The sequence below is a fragment of the Nuphar pumila genome, chromosome 13, assembly GCF_984573655.1.
Source record: "Nuphar pumila chromosome 13, dmNupPumi1.hap1.1, whole genome shotgun sequence".
NCBI classification, from domain to species: Eukaryota; Viridiplantae; Streptophyta; class Magnoliopsida; order Nymphaeales; family Nymphaeaceae; genus Nuphar; species Nuphar pumila.
The window spans coordinates 79,418,332-79,434,585 of NC_143261.1; the positions used below are offsets into that span (position 1 = coordinate 79,418,332).

Here is a 16,254-nt window from a genome sequence, read left to right on the forward strand (position 1 = left end):
ATACTAATTAATTAAAATTTACACACATTTATTAAACATAAAAAATGCATCTTATTCAGATAATATTAGAAAAAAAATCACAAATGTCACAACATTCATCTACCAAGCACATGTTTTCGGGTTCTCTTGACTTTTAGGGTTGTTTTTTTTTTCATTTAAGCATCGGGCTCTCTGACTTGGGCATGGGTGATGGGGCGCAGATTAGGTCATGCTGAACATGAGCGTTTTTGCTCATGCGGACATCGTGGCCGTCTGTTTGCATTTTGGATGAATGCCACGTGGTTTTGTTGACTTTTGAGCTTTTTAAAATGCAAATCGGACGGCCATGATGTCAGCATGAGAAAAAACGCTCATGTTCAGCATGACCTGATCCGCTTCCTGGGTGATGGCGCTTTCTGAATAACTGAATATTCTCCAATTAATAATGATGATTAACTTGTTTATATTTGTCATTTTTGTTGCTTATACTCTAGTTTCTCTCAACAGATGCTTGATTGCTTGAGGCTGTGATTGTGAAAGCGTGAATTGTGAGTTTGTGAAAATGAAATTGGTTGATGTAACCCGTAAGTATGACTTAGTTTTTTTTATTTTTTGCACAACTTGCAATATTTTTTTACGTACTCGTGTCATCGTGTCCTACTTATAGAAAATTTCTCGAGTCCGCATCAAGAATGCGAGTGACATACCCTTATCGTCGTGTGTCTTTGTGACTAAGGTATACTCCGGTCTCAGAATGCAGATGCATGGGAATGTTGTTGATCGAGCCAACGAGAGAGATGCCAGAACCATTTTGAACACCACAACAGTCAAAGAGAGAGATACGGGACACACTAGACTTACGAGAGAGAGAGAGAGATGGGTGCAGCACGCATTGGCAAAGGGTGTGTTCTACCATTAATGAACCTCCTGAGATTCAAGGGGAAACCCATCTTTGATCAACTCATCCTAGAGGAGAAGCTCCTCCGCAAATCCTCCAAAAATTGGTGCATCGTCAACGACGGGACCGATTCTCCTACCATAGTCTCGGGCCGATCGGGGTAATAATCTCCTCTTCCCATTCGTTTTCTTGTTCTCTACTTCTTTGTTCCTTAAATCTGTTTGTTTTTTGGGTAGAAGTCATGATACCCAACTTGAAAATACTGGTTTCTGGCCGAGTTTTCATGGAAATTTTGCCTCATCGTTAGAGACTTGCGATGGGGAGGCAGTTTTCTCATTTATAAAAGCCCATGACTGAACACCATATACTTGGTTGCTTTGTTTGTTAAATCCAATAAATCTGTAAAATTTTGGGGTTTAACCAAGGTGTCTGGGTTTCGAAGCAGTAACAAATCTCCTTTTGCCAAATGCGTTTACTAGTAGTGGATTAGATTTAGAACCATAAACTCATGGCGGTGCCCTCACCTTTCAGAAAACCTCAGTTTAGGTAATGTGGTCACTGGCGAACTGGGTTACCTGGATTTCTTCTGCCACGCATAGTTTTTTTTTTCAATGCACCCACTAATCCAGAAAAAGCAGGAAATTTTGGGAACAACTTTCAATGTACTCCACAGTACAACTTTTCCTACTTTGCTTTTCTTGCTTCCATGAATTTGTTATCCGGTTTGGTTCCTAGCTTTCCCATATAATTCCCATTAATTTATAGGATCTTATCATTATGTTTGGCTTGTTTTGTAGTTTTCAGTATCCCTGTTGCATTATGTTTTTCCCTTCCTTCAAGTGGTTGGCAGCCATGTCATTGAAGGGATATCATATCCTGTGCTCTTCACTGTAGATCGAATGAGATGATATCGTAGCTTAAATAAAACATCACACTGAAAGCTGCTCATTATCTTGTGTGGAGCTTTCAAACCAAAAGCTTCTTGAGTTGGAAAGTTACATAACTAATTGTGAGGCCATGTGAGCGACTTTTTACAAACAATAAATTCTAAATTTGATTGTGAACAAGTCCAGGAGATCTTGTTGTGAATCTTGTGATTATAGGGCTGCACCACAACATTGTGCGAGGGTCAATGAGTTACTATGTTTGGCAAGGTGTCACTTTTCCAAATTCAGAGTCCTTTGTGTTGCACAATTTTATATGGAATACAATTCCGTTTCTAACTAAACTTTATAGGAACTTATCCCAGCTAATTGAAGTTGAGAAAGTAATAAGTGATGGGATACCTGTAATTAGAAGATTCAGTGGAGGAGGAACTGTAATTGTTGATGCAGATACTATTTTTGTCACATTCATATGCAACAAGGATGCAATTCATGAGTTGCAGCCTTTCCCGCAACCAATCATGTCTTGGACGGGTCAGTTCTATGCAGAAGTGCTTGGAGTGGTTAATAATTTCAACCTTCGTGAGAATGGTATGCAAATTTGTTTCCTTTTTCCCTTATTGACTGAGGCAGATAAATATTTCAGCATTTTATTATATAGTGCAGTTTAATTCGTAGAATGGTGCAAAGAACTGAAATGCATGCCCAAAGTTTCTAACCAAATGTGGTAACAAATAACCATTAGAATATTATGGCATTTCCACATTCTTGTGTTTATAATTAGGTAATTTTTGCCTACACATCATACCTCTTGAAAGCGGATAATCTATATTTTGAATGATTTTACAAGGAAGACAAAAAAACAATAAAATAAGAAAAACTTATTATGAGAAAGAAGAAGAGAAGAACTTAGAGCACACATATTTGTTCCATTTTTTCTTTCAAAACAACATTATGTACGTCATGTTTAGGGTTTTACAACTAAAGGACAAATATAACTCTACCCTCAGGTTGGGAAGAAGAAGTCAGTCATTCCCAACTTGCTTATAATTTCCTTGACTTCATCCTTAACTCGATTATAAACTCTTTGACTCTGGATCTTCGCATAACTTTTGTTAGAATATCAACAAACTGAAGTTGACATTGCATGTGAATAAATTAAAACAATTTGAATAGCGTGAAACAATCTTTCCTCTGTTTTTTAGATGAAATGGCATTCTATATCAATGTGCTTGATTTTTTCATGGTATACAAGATCTAACACAATTTGAGTTGTTGCCTTATTGTCCATGGGCATCTTAACCTTTACTCTAAGCTCACTCAAGATGGGCTTCCACCACAAGCCTTCGCACATACCTAGTGCTGTAACTAGTTACTTAGCATCATCACTAGATCTAGAAATACAAACAACAACAACAACAACAACTACGCCTTCATCCCAAAACAATTGGGGTCGGCGATATGAACCAAAAAAGAAAATCATTCTGGGTCTTCCACATGAATCCTTCTCCTCCAATCATTTCTATGCAATGCCATGTCCTCGGTGAGGTTCAAAGCATTCATATCCTTACCTATCATCTCCATCCAAGTCTTCTTAGGCCTACCCCGACCTCTTTTAACTAATATATTTTCCCATTTCTCCATCCTTCTAACTGGAGCATCATTAAGCCTTCGCCGAATATGTCCAAACCACCGTAAATGATTCTCTCTCATCTTATTTTTAATGGATGCAACACCTACCTTCTTATGTATCTCCTCGTTTCGAATCTTATCTTTTATTGTATTTCCACACATCCATCTAAGCATACGCATCTCAGCTACACTCATTTTTTTAATATGATGTCTCTTGGCGGCCCAACATTCCGTATTGTACAATAAAGCAGGCCTAATTGTCGTCCTATAAAACTTTCCCTTCAACCGCAATGGCATTCTACGATCGCACAACACTCCAGTTGCACTTTTCCATTTCATCCACCCAACCTTTATCCTATGATTTACATCTCCATCAATTTCTCCATACTTTTGAATGATAGATCCCAAATATTTGAAACAATCATCCACCAGTATTTCTTGCTCACCAAGCTTCACTACACTCCCATCACTACTTCGTTGCTTACTAAACCGACATTCCATATATTTTGTCTTACTCTTACTCAACTTAAAACCTCTTGCTTCCAATGTCTGTCTCCATAATTCTAACTTAGCATTAACCCCAATTCTAGACTCATCAATCAAAACAATATCATCAGCAAACAACATACACTACGACACATTTTCTTGAATTGATCTCGTAAGCTCATCCATCACTATAGCAAATAGAAAAGGGCTTAAAGCAGATCCTTGATATAACCCAACTGTTATAGAAAAATTGGTTGTCACCCCTCCACAAGTGCGGACATTGGTTACCACTCCTTCATACATATCTTTAATTATTACTAATGTACTTGAGAGAAACACCTTTCTTCATAATTGTCCACCAGAGAACGTCCCTAGGTACTCTATCGTATGCCTTCTCCAAATCAATAAAAACTATATGCAAATATTTGTTCTTCTCTCTATATCTCTCAATAAGTTGTCTAAGAAGATGTATAGCTTCCATAGCTGATCTTCCAGGCATAAAATCAAATTGATTCTCCGATATCATGACAACCTTCCTCAACCTAGACTCAATCACCCTCTCCCAAAGTTTCATATTATGACTCATGAGTTTTATACCACGATAGTTTGTGCAATCTTGTATATCACCTTTATTCTTATATAGAGGCACCAAAGTACTCTTCCTGCACTCATTAGGCATCTTATTTGTTCGACAAATCTTGTTAAAAAGAAAAAGATTTGTCAACCATTCTAAACCTTTCTCTCCCAAGCATTTCCAAGCCTCGATAGGTATACCATCTGGGCCAACTGCCCTTCTTGATTCCATTTTCTTCAAAACCTCTGCATTTTCTTTCTTTTGAATCTTGCGCATGAAGTCACGATTCATCTCATGAAAAGGAATGGAGAAGTCTCCAAGATCACTAGATCTAGAAATAAATATCCATTTTTTACTTTTCCATGACAACTAGGTTTCCACCAACAAAAGTATAATAACTAGATGTTCTATCTTCTAAGGAGGCAGCTGATATACATCTGTGTATGTTTCAACATTAAAAATGACTATGATTAGTTTATGAAATTCCTTTGCTGAGATTCTGCTTCAAGTCTCTTAAGATAAAATATACATCTGCCCATGTTGAGGTAGTGAGCATAAACTGACTGATAAGTGATAACACTAGCAGCGTAAACTGTATCTGGCCGAGTAATGATTAGATCAATAAACTTGCCAACTGGTCCTTGATACCTAGCTATATATTCAACTTTCCACCTTTCCAAGTTTGTGGTTTGGTTCAATTGTGCTGCCCACACTTTTGCACCCTAGCATCACAGTCTTTTTTAGCCAATCTAGCATATTTTTCTTTGCGATAATAAGATCCTTTTTCTTGATCTAAGGACTTCTTTGCTTAGAAAGGAATGTAGAAGATCCTAATATTTTATATCAGGTCATGAAGATGCTTTTTAGGTCTTGTTATTTCTAATACATCATCACTTGTGTTCACAATAGCAATCACATGTGCTAAAAATATCGGAGTCTTCTCACTTTTAATCATTGATAGTCTTTTTATATTCGATTTGGATTATTGCCTTACTAAACCTTTCAAACCATGCTCTAGGGGACTGCTTGAATTCATGTATAGCTTTTTTTTGCTTGCCCTAAGGAAAGAAAAATGTATATATCTTCATTCAAGCTTCTATGAAGAAATGCATTCGTTGCAACTAATTGATGTAGCATCCAGCCCTTGTGTGCTGCCAAACTTATAAATAATCTTAAAGAGTTTAACTTGGCTGTTGGTGTAAAGGTTTCATGATAGTCAATCCCTTACATCTGACTATATCCCTTAGCCAAAGTATCTTGTAAAGAATCCATCAACTTTGAATTTAAGTGTGTATACCTATTTGCATTCCATTTTCTTCCTTTTTTCATGGATATAACTTAGTATGTATTCTTTTGGTAAGGATGTCTAATTCATTTATCATGGCTTCTCTCTATTGAGGATGTCGCACAACTTCTTCTGCACTTTTGAAATAGTGTTTGACTCATAATTAGTCACAAATGCTCTAGAAGAATTCCTTATTGCAATAGGTAGGTCAACATCTGTAGTTGGAGTAGTCAGGACTTCCATACTCTTATTAGAGATTGGCTTGATTCTTGAGTGACCTTATTGAAAATGGTAGGGAGAGGATCATTCATAATTACAAACTTACAGTTCTCTCCCCTCGAGTATAGGACTTCACTTCTTCAGAAGCTTCACTGCTAGTCTTATCATTGATTTGAATCGCTCATCTCTATAGGTGTCAAAAACAAGCTAGCGGTTGGACCAACTCTACTTCGGTGGACTTCTTCTCTCCCTCCCTAAAATATGGTTTATCTTCATAAAAGGTGCATTCATAGTTACCGGCTTCTTCCTAGCTACTTGACCATGCTCGTTCACACCATACACAGTAGCACTCCACGACCCTTAACACACAATACCCACTCAACACCTTCACAACACAGCTCCACTCAGGAACACACAACATAACTCACTTTAGCATTGGAAAATTGGATTCTTCCATTTTCAACAAACCATTTATTTCTTAATTCTCATGATTTAATGGGGCACTTTGATAGATTCCATCTGCCATCTAAGGGGTCTGGATTGAAGAAGTAGAAGATGAAAAATAAGACAAGATGGTTGTCTCAAGCAGGAACCCAGATTTTGTCACTTGGTATAGAAATGGCCAATCCATGATTTCCTTCATCACAGTCACATTGTCTAGGGAAGCTCTACTTCAATTTTCAGTAGGTTAAAACATCGATTACGGTGGGCTATTTTGCACAAGTGGTTTGAACAAGTTTCCATTCCCAGTTTTGTTTGTTGGACTATGCGATTGAAAAGTACACCGGAAAATTTTCTTGAAGAACAAACAAACTTTATCGCTTCATATAAAGCCAATGTTTGGTTGCCTACATCATAGCCACATTGTGTAGGAAAGTTACTGCTTCAAAGCCCAAGAAGTAAAAAAGTCATTGAACTATGGAGCATTTACTAAGTGGTTTGAACAAAATTTCACTTCCAAGTTTTATCAACTGGAGTATGGCAACAATTGACGTGGAAACTTGAAGTGATGAACTACTTGAATCACATTAAATTCATTACATCTCAATTTGTTGTGATAGTTACAATTATAGAAAGTGATATCATTAGGTAAACACTTCATGATCTTGGATTTGAGCACAAGATCTTGGTCACCATGATAATTGGAAAAGTTCCAAGTATCGATTTCAAAGCGCTATATGCCATGTTGTTTGATCATGCTGGCCATATTTATCCCTGGAAATTGATTGGAAAAGAATGATGCACGTGACCAGCATGATGTTTTGATGCTTGCAACAAATACATATCATGGCTGCGGTCATGTGAATATGCCTTGAGGAATTGGACAAAGCAAACAATTTTTTTGAAGGAGAACAGTTTCATCAAGTAGGACATGTTTTATTATTTACTTTGTTAACTCCACCTTCATATAGTTATGATGGTGCATCTTCCTCCAATTATAGGCCTGCAATCGTGTGCCAAATGTGCCATAAGAGATGGCATGCTTCTACTGGTGATTCTCATTGGAATACAACAACAACAACAACAACTACGCCTTCATCCCAAAACAATTGGGGTCGGCGATATGAACCAACAAAGAAAATCATTCTGGGTCTTCCACATGAATCCTTCTCCTCCATTCATTTCTATCCAATGCCATGTCCTCGGTGAGGTTCAAAGCATTCATATCCTTTCCTATCACCTCCATCCATGTCTTCCTAGGCCTACCTCGACCTCTTTTAACTAATATATTTTCCCATTTCTCCATCCTTCTAATTGGAGCATCATTAGGCCTTCGTCGAATATGTCCAAACCACCGTAAACGATTCTCTCTCATCTTATTTTCAATGGGTGCAACGCCTACCTTCTTACGTATCTCCTCGTTCCGAATCTTATCTTTTATTGTATTTCCACACATCCATCTCAGCATATGCATCTCAGCTACACTCATTTTTTGAATATGATGTCTCATTGGAATGAGAGTGAAAAATGATTCCAAATAATGAAGAAGACCACAAATGATTTCATTGTTAGTTCCAACCATCCAAATGACAGTGCACCCTCCATCTCCATAAATGAGGGGAAATTCTATCAGATGCCCCTACCTCAACCCTTTCTTCAAAAGAACACAAACCTATCAAATCTCGTGGACTCCTTTGGGGCAAGTTGTCTGAAAAAGAGGTCTCCACCTTGGTAGGAAAAATGGTCATTTTGACCCCAGTTGATGAACCCAGTGGCCAACACAGAATCCCTCCTCGAATTAGAAACATGATCCTTGCTTCGTTCCTAGAGAAGAGAGACTTCTCAACAGCTTATCACTTTGAACATATCTTTTTCAACTCTAATCATTCCAAAAGAACAAGGAACCATAGCTCACAGTTTCACATCATGTTGCCTTCTCTGAAATTGTGAATTTGGCATTGTTCTCAAAATTACAGGCCTTGTCCTTTCTAGTTAATGCTTCTAAGGTTGCAGCTTTGCTTTCTTGAATATACAAATCTTTAAATCTTGGGAGGAAGGTGATGATAAATGCATGAACTTTTGTTTCTTTATAAATCAAATATTTACCTGGCAATATTCTTTTAAGTGGGTAAATGGTCTTCTATATTTTATATGAGATCCACGTGTCACACATTCATTGTTATATGGGAGCATGTGCAGCACCCAAGTGGTGTAGGCGACCAAACTAGCCTTTAGTGGTAATGTAATGGGACACATTTACATTATTAGGCACAATCACTAGTATGGAAAAGAACCAAAGCAAACAAAGACTGAAAGTAACTGTTGTAGGCTTATGGCATTTAGTGGCCAACAATTCCCAAGCAAACATTGCAAGAAAGATGTTAGCAAGACCACTTGTGAGTATGGCTACCAGCGAGTATGGATACCTCTGAACATTCTTGCCAACAACATACTCGGAACATATGGGATTTGCCTATTTAATGCTATAGCTCCATTACTTATTGTTGAGACGTGTTTATAAGGGTCTTTTGGGGTTTTCGTATTATTGTCTATTTTGTGTGGGTCTTTTTGTATTTTGGTGCTCATGGTTAATCTCTATTTGAGAAGAGATTAACCCTAATATGAATAAGATCTTTTGTTTTAGCGTCTCTATGGGAGTCGACGTCAACATTGTATCAGAGCATGGTGAGGTCCTTCTCGCCTGAGGCATATTGACGTCACCTCATCTCCTTCTTCGGCAGCAGCGGCAGATATGGTAGGTGCCTTAGCTTCTTCATCATCGATTAGATCTGCTTCCTTTGGGAGGAGGACGTCGGTTACAGAAGGGTCAGACCTGATGCTAGGTTTCTGTCAGCTGCAACACCATTAAAACAAGTATGGTGTCGTGACAGAAATCTGGATTAGGTCTGACCATTGGTGTTGATGTCGAAAAAAAAGTGAAGGTTGCCCTAGATCGAGTAGCAGTCGAGTTTTTTTTGGCTGATCTGAAATCTAAGATCACGTCAGGTGTTGGATCAAGTCGTGTGGACAGGTAGGTCAGTGTTGTGGATGAGTTTGTTTTTTGAGAATTGTTTGGACGTGATTGCTGAAAGCTGCGACTGCCCAATCTGTTCTATCAAGCTTTATTAGTGCATCTGATCTAAAGTCTGAATATCAGATTGTGTGAAGGTCACTTGACTACTGTGATTTTTATAACTATTGGTCGTAATGGCTGATTCACAAAAAGGGGAGCAGAACATTTATGATGTCCGTCTCAGGTCATTGCAGGAAGCATATTTTGTTGGAGTTTGAACCGATAGAAAAATCTGGAATATATGCAACGTGGGAAGAGGCCAACGATATCGTTTATGTCCTGGATTATGAATAGTGTGCATCCGCATATTGCCGATAGTCTCATATATTATTCTTCAGATGTGGGATAACTTGAGTGATACATACTCACAAGAAACTAATGTGAGTCGTATTCTTCAGGTAGAACATGAAATATATCAATTGCAACAAGGGGATCAAACTTTGGCTCAATACTACGCATCCGTTAAGGCTGTGTTTGAGAGGCTGAATGCGCATAGACCTTTGTGCTTCAACAAACAAAAGTTTCACCAAGAGTAGACCATGGTGGCTCGCTTTCTTACTGGACTATCTTTAGAGTACTCGGTAGCTAAAGTTCAGATGTTGACAGGAACAAACGTTCCTACTCTTGCTGATGCATATAATCGCCTGAGCAGGCTGGCTATGTTTCTTCGTAATTCTCAGTCGGAAGCCCAATCTTCTGCTTTATCTGTTTCATTTGGTCGTGGTCGAGGAACTGTTACAAATTTCAGAGGAAGAGGTCGTGGTACTGGAGGCAGAGGCAAGTTGCAGTGCTCCTTCTGTGGCCGATCTGGTCATTTAGAAGATAGATGCTTTGACAAATATGGCAGGCCTCCTTCTTCAACGTCCAAAGCTTGCTCCCTTGGCTCAAGTGGTCAAATCAGATGCAGATTATTCCAATGATTTTGTAACTCTTAGCAGGGCTGAATATGACGAGCTTCTAGCCTTACGCCCATCTACTTCGAATTCTCCTGTCGCTGAGGTTGCGTGCTCGACAGGTGATGGCCTATCTGGCCAAGGTGGTAGGTGGATCTTTGATTCAGGAGCATCTAGACACTTGTGTGAAAATTCGTGTAATTTTTTAAGTTTAAAACCTGTGTCTGATCATAAAAGGGTAATTCTTGCTGATGGCAGTTCTTCCCCAATTGTAGGGCAGGGAAACATGTCTATTTTCCGTACTCTTCAATTGTCAAATGTTCTTCATGCTCCTTTTCCACAAAATTTATTATCTGTCAGCTATGTCACATGGGTGCGGGTGCGGGTGCGGGGATTCGACACTTCCAAAAAACCTGGGTGCGGGGGTGCGGCAGGGGCAAAATTGTAAAAAAAAAAAAAAAAAAAAAAATAATAATATATATATATATATATATATATATATATATATATATATATATATATATATATATGTATATAAAAGGGGGGTCCAGGGGTTCCCTCCGGCTTGGGTCCCGCTGCGCGGTCAGCGGGCGGGGGTCCAGGCAGATTCATCATAAGAAAAACCATACTCAAACTCGATAAAACCTACATGAACCAGATTCAGGCCATACCGGATAAACTACTATTTTTTATCATATTTACATTGAGAAATTGCGAGTCTTAATCGAAACACAGGTCGGGTCTGGGTCTGACATAAAATTTCACAAACTATACTGGGATTAATCGAATCTTCGGGTCTGAACCTGAATCTTAATCAGGTCTTTTTATTTATCACCATACCTGACCTTATAGGGCTTGGTACGGGTCGGGTCCTAGTAAACCCGACCCGTTGATACCCCTAATCTTGACACTCAAAAGCTTCAAACAGTGTGCAAAATAAATGAATAAGATAAGAAAGCTAAATCGACAACTTCGTCTTTTAATAATTCAACCCTAGGCACACTTTTCGGGTTCATCGCATACACGCTGCAGGACAAGCCTAGACCGATAGGAAACAGTAGACGCCTCTCTCTCTCTCTATGCCCATTTCGTCTGTGCGTTCAGAAGAAAAATCAGGTTAACAGAGGGAGCAAATGTTAAATGGAGGCTCCTCAAAGCCATCATGAGCAACAACAACACTCGCAATGGAAATCCCACATCGAAGAAGACCAGAGCTTTCTGCCCCCTGCAAAAGCCCCTCGACTCGCATCGCCACGAGATGCGGTTCGCCTCTCTGCAGGTGTTTCTTCTTCCCTTCTACCTACCTAACAATAACAAAAAAGGATAAGAAACACATCACTCGTTGGTCCAGAACTTTTCTTCATCCTTTTTGTGTTTTTGTTCCAGATTTTTTTTAACCCCCCCCCCCCGCCCCCCCCCCCCCAAAAAAAAAAACTGAACCAAAATGACCCTGGGTGCGGTCAACGCACCCAGGGTCGGGTTGACCGCACCCGGTGCCGCACCCGCGTCGAGTTGCGTCGACGCGGGTGCGACACCCTGCTAGCCGAATCCCTGTGACACAGTCTGTCAGTCGAATGACAAAAGAGCTGAATTGTAGGGTGATTTTTGATCCTATGTGTTGCACTTTTCAGGACTTGCTGACGGGAAAGAGGATTGGTGGCGGCTATGAAGAAGGTGGTGTGTATTATCTACATCAATCAGTGGGTTCGGTCTATTCTGCTGTTACATCATCCTCAAGTCCTTTGCTGTGGCATCATCGTCTGGGTCACCTTTCAGTGCCAAAACTTCGTCGTGTCATTTCTCATATACCTCTTTCAGTTTCTTTTCAATGTGAAATATGTCAATTGGGAAAACATTGCCAAAGCTCTTTTTCCTCTAGTCAGAGTCCGTCGAGTCAAAGATTGTTTGATCTTCTTCATGTCGATGTATGGGGTTCGAGTAGGATTCTTAGTAGGTCTCAGTGTCATTATTATTTGGTTATTGTTGATGATTTCTCAAGGTTATCATGGGTGTTCCTGTTAAAAGATCAGTCTCAAGTCCCTGTTATTCTTAAATCTTTAATTGCTAAAATAAAGACTCAATTTGACGTGTGTGTTAAAATTGTTCGCACTGATAATGCTCTTGAGTTCAAATCCAAAGACTTACTTCAATTCTATTCTACTAATGGAATTCAACCTCAATTTACATGTCCCCATACTTCCCAGCAAAATGGTGTGGCTGAGAGGAAACATAGACAAATCCTCAATGTTGCTCGGTGCCTAATGATTCAATCCAATATGCCTGTGTCATACTGGGGCGATGCAGTTTTGACTGCCAACTTTCTCATAAATCACATGCCTTCAAGTTCTGTAGAAGACCAGATCCCAATTCAAATTCTTCATCCAGAGGTTCCTCTTTTTCCTATCCCCCCTAAAGTTTTTGGATGTGTGTGTTTTATGCATAAGCTGGGTCCTAATCGAGATAAACTTGCTTTGCAGTTTATTAAATGTGTTTTCCTTGGGTATTCTAAGAATAAAAAAGGATATCGTTGCTAAGACCCTACATCCCATAAAGAGTATGTCAATGCGGACGTTACCTTCTTTGAGTCTATTCCATATTTTTCGAGTACTACTCCAAGGTTACGGGATAGTCATGGCGACATCCTTCTTCTGCCGATTCCTCCTTTTCCGTTAGAGTCATTTCCTCCACAGTCCTTGGCTCCATCCTCTGGTGTGTCTCGCTATCGAGACCCTCCGATAGTATACACTCACAGGTTACCACCTACCTCCATGCCCCCATTATCCCCTTCTCCTGAGGTAAGTATCCCTGAGCATACTGAAGTTTCTGCTCTTGATGATGATCTTCCTATTGCTCTGCGCAAGGGAAAGAGATAGTGCACCCTTCATCCCATTTCTCAGTTTGTTTCAGAAGTTAACTTGGGGCATCTATGAAGAATTTTATTTTGGCTCTGTCTGCCTCCTCTGTTCCACTCCATCACAGTCAAGCTCTATTTGACTCCAAATGGATGCAGGCTATACGGGATGAGATGGATGCCCTTTGCTCTCGGGGCACTTGGGACTTGATTGATCCTCCTGCTGATGCAGATATTGTTGACTGCAAATGGGTATATACCATTAAATATAACTCGGATGGGTCAATTGAACGGTACAAAGCATGGTTGGTTGCAAAAGGCTATACTCAAACTTATGGTGTTGACTTCTTTGAAACATTTTCCCCAGTTGCTCGATTTGGCACTATTCGTCTCGTTCTTTCTATTGTTGTGCACTATGGATGTCCCTTGTTTCACTTGGATGTCAAAAATGCCTTTTTGTACAGGGATTTGCACGAAACAGTCTACATGCAACAACCCCCAGGCTTTGAGGTTCAGGGAGAGTGTCAGAAGGTGTGCAAGTTGAAAAAGACTATTTATGGCCTGAAGCAGAGCCCTCAGTTTCATAAATTATTTGAGGTAATGTCGGTTTTTGGCTTTGTCAGGTCAGCCTCCGACCACTCCTTGTTTATCAAGAAAACTAGTGCTGAAATTGTTGTTATGGTGGTATATGTCGATGACATCATATTGATAGGGAGCAGTGCCCAAGATATTTTTGCAACAAAGGATCATCTTCAGAAACATTTTGTTATTAAAGATCTTGGTCCCCTCCGATATTTTCTGGGTATCGAGGTGGCAAGAAACAAAGAGGGCTTAGTTTTGTCACAAAGAAAGCATGTTTTGGATTTATTAAAGGAGACTGAAATGCTAGGAGCGAAGCCAGCTAGCATTCCGATGGATCCCAAAACTTATATGTTCGATGAGAAGTCTGAATATGTGGATAGTGCCAGTTTTAGATCCTTGGTGGGTAAGTTGTTATATGTGACTGTTACTAGACCTGACATTTCATTAGCCGTGAGTAAAATCAGTCAATTCATGGATAAACCTACCAAAGTTTATTGGGATGCAGCTATGATGGTTCTCAGGTACTTAAAGTCATCTCCTGGTAAATGACTGTTGTTTAAACAAAATTCCTCCTTGAACGTTGTTGCTTATACTGACACAGATTATGTGGGGTCTATTGAAGATAGAAAGTCAACAACTGGATTTTGTGTTTTTGTGGGAGGAAATCTCATTACCTGGAGGAGTAAGAAACAAACTGTTGTAGCCAGGTCGAGTGCTGAATCGGAATACCGAGCTATGACTCAGACCGCAATTGAGATTATGTGGGTAAAATCAGTTTTGACTGACCTTCAGGTGAAAGTATCCCTACCTATGTTGATGGTATGTGACAATAGGGCTGCTACATATATTGCCAACAACCCAGTTTTTCATGAGAGGACTAAACATATTGAAGTTGACTGTCACTACGTACGTGACTTGGTTCAGACTAGTTATATTTGCACATATCATATATCTTCCGAAGATCAAGTAGTTGATGTCTTCACCAAGGCTCTGTCGAGACCTAGTTTCTCTCATTGTTGTGACAAGCTTAGCATGATTGATATCTATGCTCCAGCTTGAGGGGGAGTGTTGAGACATGTTTATAAGGGTCTTTTGAGGTTTTCATATTATTGTCTATTTTGTGTGGGTCTTTTTGTAATTTGGTGCTCACGGTTAATCTCTATTTAAGAAGAGATTAACCCTAATATGAATAAGATCTTTTGTTTTAGCGTCTCTATGGGAGTCGACGTCAACACTTATGTCATGCCCCTTTCTTTCTTTGCTATTATTGCACTATTGTTACTTCTCTTGCATTTGTCATTTGTGATTTATGCTGGGTGTCATGAGCATGCCATGTTAAGCGTACTCCTAAAGGATGGCCCAGCTGGCGTCGCCTGCATGGGTGCCATGTTCTCCCAAAGAACTGTGAAACACAAAATAGTGGAAACCCCTTTTTCTGTGAAGATGCTTGTTCTGAAGCACTAAAGTTTGTATTTTTTTTCCAGATTATGCCTTTGGTGATCACAAATTTGGAGGAAATGCACAGTCTATAACAAAAAGCCGGTGGGTTCACCATACTTCATTTTTGTGGGACTTTGATGCCTGTAACATGGTGTACTTAAGACATCCAACAAAGGTGCCTAAATATCGGATGGTATGGTTCTCAGAGAGAATTGTCTTTCTCATTGATAAAATCCTACTTTAGGTCTGTCCTTTGATTCTTTTGCAGTACTGATGTTTGATATATTAGTCTTTTGAGTGTTTAGTGGCAAGACCCTCTTAGTGATGCACTTCCTGCTTTTGCTCCGTGTGCATATTTCAGGTGCTGTTAGTGTAAAATTACTGAATATGGATGCTCATGCTATCTCGCTTTGACTCTTGTGCTGTGGACTGCTATTTTTTATTCATAATAAAACTTTGTTTAAATAGTTAAAAGCAAAAAATAGAATGTGAAATTTTGATGTTAGAGTGGAGTATTTATTGATCTTGAGTTCAAACTTCAATATTTTAGACAAGTATTGAATGATTCAAGTACTATCTTATAATATGAAGGAAACATGTTTAGGCAGTAATATAAATTTTTCTTCGGACTATGCGTTGGTAAAACTTAGAGATAGCCCTTAGGTTCTGTTTGGGAGAGGATAGCTGGAGTAGGAAGTATGGAATCCATGAATTTGTAAAAGCAGTAGTTGGATTTTCTGAAATTTGTAATTTTAGTTGCTTGCTTGGGAATGCTTTTGGTAATCCGGAAACGAGTAGCTGTTGCCAGTTATGATAAAGGGTAGCTGTTGAGGTAGATGGAGGTTTGAATGGGCAGCCGGAGTAGCAGTCAACATTAACTTTGCTAATTACCACCTCCTCATGAAAGCAGTTCATTGGAGGAAATAGATGGGTTTTGATGACGCTGAATGTCATGCTAGTTACCACGATTCTAATAACACCTTGCTCCCAAACAAATTTGGCAGCTGTGGAATCCCC

At 39.4% G+C, this 16,254-nt stretch overlaps 1 protein-coding gene across 5 annotated transcripts in view; it reads left to right on the top strand.

Moving 5' to 3' along the window:
• Positions 1-708: 708 nt before the first annotated feature.
• Positions 709-16,254, top strand: part of LOC149818830 (Biotin/lipoate A/B protein ligase family) — a 43,349-nt gene continuing 27,803 nt past the window's right edge. For 4 of the 5 annotated variants that reach the window (XR_016427011.1, XR_016427013.1, XR_016427012.1 and 1 more), the window contains exons 1-3: positions 709-1,037; positions 2,114-2,352; positions 15,282-15,430. Coding sequence is in view for 2 of the 5 variants with exons in the window: in XM_089984180.1 (XP_089840306.1) it covers positions 856-1,037; positions 2,114-2,352; positions 15,282-15,430 (570 nt within the window). In the remaining 3 variants the exon portion in view is untranslated. The remainder of the gene's footprint in view (positions 1,038-2,113; positions 2,353-15,281; positions 15,431-16,254) is intronic. The other variant, XM_089984181.1, reaches the window with a different exon arrangement.